General features: G+C 39.3%; 1 protein-coding gene and 1 non-coding gene across 2 annotated transcripts; both read right to left on the reverse strand.

The window, feature by feature from the left end:
• Nucleotides 1-875: 875 nt before the first annotated feature.
• TRNAF-GAA lies at nt 876-948 on the reverse strand. The gene has a single exon. It is a non-coding gene; the product is annotated as a tRNA-Phe (tRNA).
• Nucleotides 949-1,906: 958 nt separating this feature from the next.
• On the reverse strand, nt 1,907-5,758 carry LOC124682704 (probable NEDD8-conjugating enzyme Ubc12-like). Its single transcript, XM_047217341.1, has 6 exons — nt 5,646-5,758; nt 3,871-3,983; nt 3,605-3,713; nt 3,163-3,241; nt 2,952-3,068; nt 1,907-2,323 (listed from the first exon to the last, which is right to left on the reverse strand). The coding sequence occupies exons 2-6, from the start codon at nt 3,977-3,979 to the stop codon at nt 2,186-2,188; spliced, it is 552 nt and encodes a 183-aa protein (XP_047073297.1). The 5' UTR covers nt 3,980-3,983; nt 5,646-5,758; the 3' UTR covers nt 1,907-2,185.
• Nucleotides 5,759-6,330: the final 572 nt, after the last annotated feature.

Consider the following 6,330-nt stretch of genomic DNA (forward strand, 5'->3'; position numbering starts at 1 on the left):
GTCTCTTCCGATCTACGGTTGTCATCGTAGGTGGCGGTTGCTGCTCTCATGTGTTGGTCCTTTAGCACGACGATTTCCCGTCTGTTACTACAACAAGTTCTACTACGATAAGCTTTGAGTGACTCCGGTGATGGAGGGGCGAGGACGGTGGCGCGCCTTCGGCTCTCGCTAGTGTGTGTAGCCATCGCTAGGTGGTCCAGTGATATATTTGTAATTTTTGTTACTTTTGGGTCTTTTTTAATTACTATTGAAGATTATTAATAGATCGGTAGAATTTTCGCAAAAAAATTTGCCTATGTCTTCCCTCCTCGAGGATGTGTCGGGCCTCTTCTCCGCCACTCAAGGATGCCTCGGCAATTGGACACGTGGTAGATGGTGGGGATGGGGGCTCACGCTGCTCTCCGGGTTCGGGCATGATGACGATGGCATGAAAACTTGGATGGTGGTATATGGACTTTTTTGTAATTAGAGGTATGGAAATGAAGTAAGATTTGGTTTCTTGAAATAGAAATTGTGCTTGCTTAGCGAATAGGAATTTATTGAAATTTTATTAGTACTATACTGCAAATTAAGTAAATAAAATAAATTATGGACAAAGGTAGCATATGAAACTAGCTAATAATGTCGGGATAACCATCGCCTCCTTGTTTGTGCTACAGCGGTATGTATTCACTTTGTGCTATTTTACGTTTTTTTCTGCTCAAATCCCTAGTCTCCTTAGAATGGATGTAAAATCACTAAATCAGTAGTTACAAAGCGGGGGTTTGGTAATTGAGGGGGTATAGAATTGGAGTAGAATCAAAAATCCAGAATCTTGACTACAGAATTTTCATCTAGTTAGCGACAAAAGAAAATGAAGAATGCTAAAAAAGTAATGCGGTGAGCGTGGATCGAACACGCGACCTTCAGATCTTCAGTCTGACGCTCTCCCAACTGAGCTATCCCCGCGTTCTGTCTTTGAAAGTAATTATTCTTTGATAATTGCATCATACATCCTAATGTGTGCTCCATCCCAGCTTCAACTCCGCTATAACAAAGACAGCTGAATTTGCTAGTATAAAAAAAAGAGAGACCGTTCAATTAACTGGGTTTGTCTAAAAAGAAAGAAAAAATACTCCCTGATTCGCGTCTCAAGCTGCAAACCTCTTCATTTGATCCGTGCATCTCCTCTTGCTGCTCTTCGCTTGATCTCCACTTTCTCATCCTCCTTCAAGCTTACATATGCCGTTTGTTGCCAACACCACGTTCTTTGCTACTCACCACCGGATACAAAGATTGCACAGAAGTAGATGATTAGAAGGAGAAGTAGAGATTATAGCCTTATAGGTAAAAGTAGAACAACAAGTTCCTTGATTCCGTCAGGATCTAACAATGGATAAAAGGTTCTTGTTGACACCATTTACATTGTAAATGGTTCCTTGTTGACGCCGCTGAAAGTGTCATTGATTTTCAGTGCTGAAGACCTCCATACAGAAAGGGTTCAGCCAGATGGTTTCTAGTTGTACTACCAGCCTCTGGGCGCAAATGCCTACATTATCGCCTTGACACATATATTTGTCTATTTCAAGTCTTTGCTATTATTAAAAATGAAAGAAAGTCTGTTTTTTCTCATTCACATAGAAAAGAATGCCACATGTAAATCTTCAGTTGTGTTGAAGTTCCTCGATACTTTTCTGGAGAAAAGCGTGTTTCCCTTTGTCAGGTATTGTAAACTACGAATACCTATTTCATTCCTTCTTGATTGCTACCTCTGTTTATGCTTACGCTTTGTATATGCTAGCTTCAAATCAGTCAGACAAAATAAGCCTGAGCAAAGATTTGATGAAAGTAACACATACTCCAGCGTGCAGGTGGTGGTGACCATACCATGGTACCAAGGATTCTCTAAAACAAGAATACCAGGAAGTAAGCACAGACCTGCTGGTACTCAAGTGATAAAACATGCACGAAGCTAAAGCAATAGAATCTTGTTCAGCATTTTGTCTTTTGAAAATTCTAAAGCGTCTCTGGCAATGTCACCACCCCAAGTGCCCCGACAGTTTAATGCAGAACCTTACATGACCCAAATGCTCTGAAGAAGGTAACAACATTGGCACCGATAGCACGAATGCAACTTCTTCTGGACACTGTTCCACACAGCTCATTGATAGCAGAAAAGTCAGATACACATAACCATCTTCGGGCGTTACATGCACCTAGGGAACTGGATTTCATCAACAAAGCCTCCAGCCATCGCCCTCTGGACATTTTTTGCAAACTTCTGTGGGTTGTCCCGAAGAACAGCTGCTGCCTCATGATTCAGGGGGTCCTCCTCGTTAGGTTGCTGCAAGGACGTTAGTATGTGATTATTAGCTAACGCAACAACTGATAATTATAACAATGCTAACAGAACTAGCAATACTTGTATAGGATAAAATAATGCTCACGAAAGAGAAGAAGATTTGGTGCATATGAGCACCAGTGCTCCCGGTTTTTGAAATATTTGAAAACTGTATTTTTATGTTTCAAAAAATCATAAAAATTATTCCACGAATACAAACATATGACATGAATACTCGTGCAAAGTTTCGGTAAAAATTATGCTGTATTTTTAGTAACAGAAAAAAAACAAATTTATGGCTGTGCATAGGGACAATTTTTGTCAGAAATTTGTCTTTTTTATATAGTTCATAATACAACATATTTTCTTCCGAAATTTTTACAGTACATTCAGAAGATTTCTATGTATGTGCAGATTTAAGCTCAAATTTTTTGGAATCTCAGAAATATGTTTTTAAAAACCAGTAATCATGTGCCAAAGTCACTTTTCGTCACGAAAGTGAGAAAATAAATTGGAGGGTGGATTTTGTACATGCAAGAAAAAACCAAATCAGCTTAAAAAAATATATGTAGTATATCTTTCATCATAGATAGACTAACTACTGGTGTAGCTAACCAAACGCTATACTCACTGAGAAAAGAAGATTCAAGCCATATACGATGGTGTTGATATTGAGGACAGGCTTCCAATCTTCACGTAGAATGTTAAGGCAGACATTCCCCTCCAGGTCAATATTAGGATGGTAAACCTAGCAATACAAAGTACCAAGAGTTATAAGGGTGGGTTAACAGAGATGGGATAAAGCAGGAATTACAAAGTGCTATAATAATGAGCCTCGCTACCTTAGTCTTGCACTTGACTTTGGGTGGTTCGTGTGGGTAAGCAGGAGCAACTTGGAAGGTAAAAGCAAACTTACCACCCCTGTAAAACCCATTTGCGTGTTAGAAGAAAAAAATACAAAAGGGTGATTTTCAGTAATGTAACATATCTATCCTTTGGCTTATCACAGTAATTGCTGAGAGGCCACAAAAGAAGCATAACCACATGGGCTGTGGCCCTCCACAGCCAGTCAATATGGGTGTGGGAGGAGCCTGCAGCTGCTGCTGGACAGGCAATGACTAGAGAGGGGTCGATTATATAGATTTAAGAGCCCCCACAACCCTTATATACATCTACAGCCAGGTAAAGAATTTTATATTTTAATGCCCACTGGACATTTACATGTAAAATTCAAATATTAAAATAGCATGGTAAAGTATTTGTAGCAACTTCAAAACCACTTACACATAGTATCCTTCATCAGGTCGGATGGTAACCTCAAAGTTCATCAGATCATCTTTGCCTTGAGGAAAAGAAATTTTGGTTGTTTTCGGAAGGTTGAGTTCAGCAATATCTGCAAATGAAATGTAAAAAATGATTGTAAATAACTAATTAGTGCCCAGTACAGAAGTTTAAATAGAAGTCACATGGGGTAGAGAAATATGATAACAAAAATAAGGAAAGAAAGCCTAATCACATTGCTTATGTTTGTGTCAAAAAAGCGAACATGCCTTTATGGAGACGCAACTCCCCTGGACTTTGCTTCTTGGCAACAGGCTTTCCATTTGTACTTGCTGCATCTTCCTTCTTTTGCCCCTTTATCTTGAAAAGGTTTATCATTCTCCTGTGAATGGAATAAGAGACATTGAGAACACAGAATCGAAAGAAATAAGGTTTTCTGCAGTGACTAGTTCAGAACTAAAAAACAGATTGATAAAACTCTCATCCAAATAGTCTGCAATTAGTTCAAATTCAGATTTTCCTTTGTACATGCAGCATGAAAATTTCATCTGAGCATCAACTCAAAAGCATATTTATATGCCAAACTGTGGAATCAATTCCAACTTCCGAATACGCTGTAAAAATAAACATGCACGCATTCACAGGCATTGGTACGAAGCAAACGATAATTCATGAAACAGGCTTGTGTAAACTCAAATAATTCATGCTGATGAAATCCAGAATACTGTGGATACAATAGAACCCTGATTTCAAATGCTTGCATACTCCGACATTCTGCCTTCACAAGAACTACTAAGAAAATAGTTCAAATAAAAAACTAATACAATTTGCCAGAAACTACGAACGGAATTTTGAGATCATGAGGCAAATGGTAAGAAACTATAACTTCTTAAGCATGCTATACTACTACCGGTATAAACAAGCAGAGGTAAACTATTACACAGTGAAATTTTGTAAGAACATCGATGTATACACGAAATAGGACATAGTATGCTGCACTCGAAAAGTCAGAAGCTAACGTACTCCACACCGAGAACAGGGCAATAACTAGAGGTGGTGGGGAAGCCAAAAGAGGCGTGCTAACAGCCATAAAAAACGGATGTATCTTTATCAGCACATTATCACAGTTGCATCCAGCAAAATCTGACAAAATAAACAAACTACTACCAGCACTAAAACCAAGTAACTTCATCAGTCAGTACCATGGAGGCATGTAGTTGTTGTGAGAACCACATGGTCTGTATTTTAAAAAGGAAATAAAGCATGAACAAGATCACTCGAACATAATGATTTATCTGTACAACGTTCTCTTTCGAGGATATGTAGTACTCCCTCGGTCCCATGAAAGATGTCTTAGATTTGTCTAAATTTGGATGACAAATCTAAGACAATCTTTCAAGGGAGTACTATGTTCCAAATGCAAAAAAAACATACTCCCTCCATCCTATGAAGGTTGTCTGAGATTTATTAAAAATCTAGATGTATCTAGATGCTATTTAGTGCCTAGATACAACTAAATTTTAACAAATCTTAGACAATCTTCGTGGGACGGAGGAGTAGAAATAGTCCTCCTGGCCCCGAATTGCATAATCAAGTGAGAACTGAAAACTTTAGCAACGGCGTCGCTGCACTACCATATGGTCCACGTGACCATGTCCATGAAACCATCTACCTCTCCACTTAAAATATTCATCAATAACAGACGTTTGGGCTGCTGGATAACCCGCAAAATTGCTTCAACCCTAGATAACATCTTGCAGTCACATAAAAAAACAATCCCCAATTGCTAATCCCTATTTCATCATGATTAGAAAAAATCCCCATTGATGATTTAACAGATAATAGACTAGTGGTTTAATTCCGAACCCCGAGACTATTCCGTAAGACACAGATTTCTCCAAGGACGGCATTATCCGAGATTGGAAACAAGAACAAAATTGAAAGCCACATTAAACCCTCAAATCAGCCTACCGGCAGAACCGAAAACCCTCAAATCAGCTAGAAGACGAGACGGCGGGAAGGGGTAGGGTTTCTTGGTACGGACCTAGAACTGCGCACGGAGAATCAGGTAGCGGATATGTCGGGAGAGGGGGCGGCGGCGGAGGAGTTGCGTAGAGGCGATCACCGTCGCCGAGTAGTGTTGGCGTCGGAAGTACGCGCACAGGAACAGGGGTGTGCTTTTTGTTTCGGGGTTTGCCAGGAGGAAAATATATAAGAGGACAAGAGGGTTTTGTCTGTACTTTTGTAACCTAAAAAAGGCTTACCGCTTACGAATTGTAACCTTCCACGGTTTTGTGAAAACAACAAATCGGGGCTTACTCCTTCAAAAAAAAACAAATCGAGGCTTACGTTTGTCAAAGAATAAAATCGAGCCTTAGGAACCAATTTTCGTGTGATTAAAAATTGTGTTACTATGAAAGCCCAGGGGTCAAAATAATACAGAGTAGGTATTTTCTATAAAATATATGAACTGCCTCCAATTTTGGAGCCAAAAGAAGCTAGCAGCTTGAGTGGGAGCCCCTAAATTACCATCATTTTTCTTTTAGCTTTTCACTGATATATAGGACATGTCAGTGGGTCAACTTTTTTTTTCTCCCCTCAAAGTAATTGACTGATTGCAGGTCTTTGGCAGATTTCAATCTTGTAATATGCTAACGATACAATTTTATTCATTAGTGATGATGTTGAAGGATCCAGAAACTTGAAGTTGCTGCTCTAAGTTTTTTTAA

Source organism: Lolium rigidum, chromosome 1, assembly GCF_022539505.1.
Source record: "Lolium rigidum isolate FL_2022 chromosome 1, APGP_CSIRO_Lrig_0.1, whole genome shotgun sequence".
NCBI lineage: Eukaryota > Viridiplantae > Streptophyta > Magnoliopsida > Poales > Poaceae > Lolium > Lolium rigidum.

What these genes read in the sequence shown, in the direction of transcription:
- LOC124682704 (XM_047217341.1), bottom strand. Translation starts at nt 3,979, where the DNA reads ATGATAAACCTTTTCAAGATAAAGGGGCAAAAGAAGGAAGATGCAGCA. An exon ending in AAGTCAAGTGCAAGACTAAG is followed by an intron (nt 3,069 to 3,162) that starts GTAGCGAGGCTC and finishes TTGTATTGCTAG; the next exon opens with GTTTACCATCCTAATATTGA. An exon ending in GCTTGAATCTTCTTTTCTCA is followed by an intron (nt 2,324 to 2,951) that starts GTGAGTATAGCG and finishes ACGTCCTTGCAG; the next exon opens with CAACCTAACGAGGAGGACCC.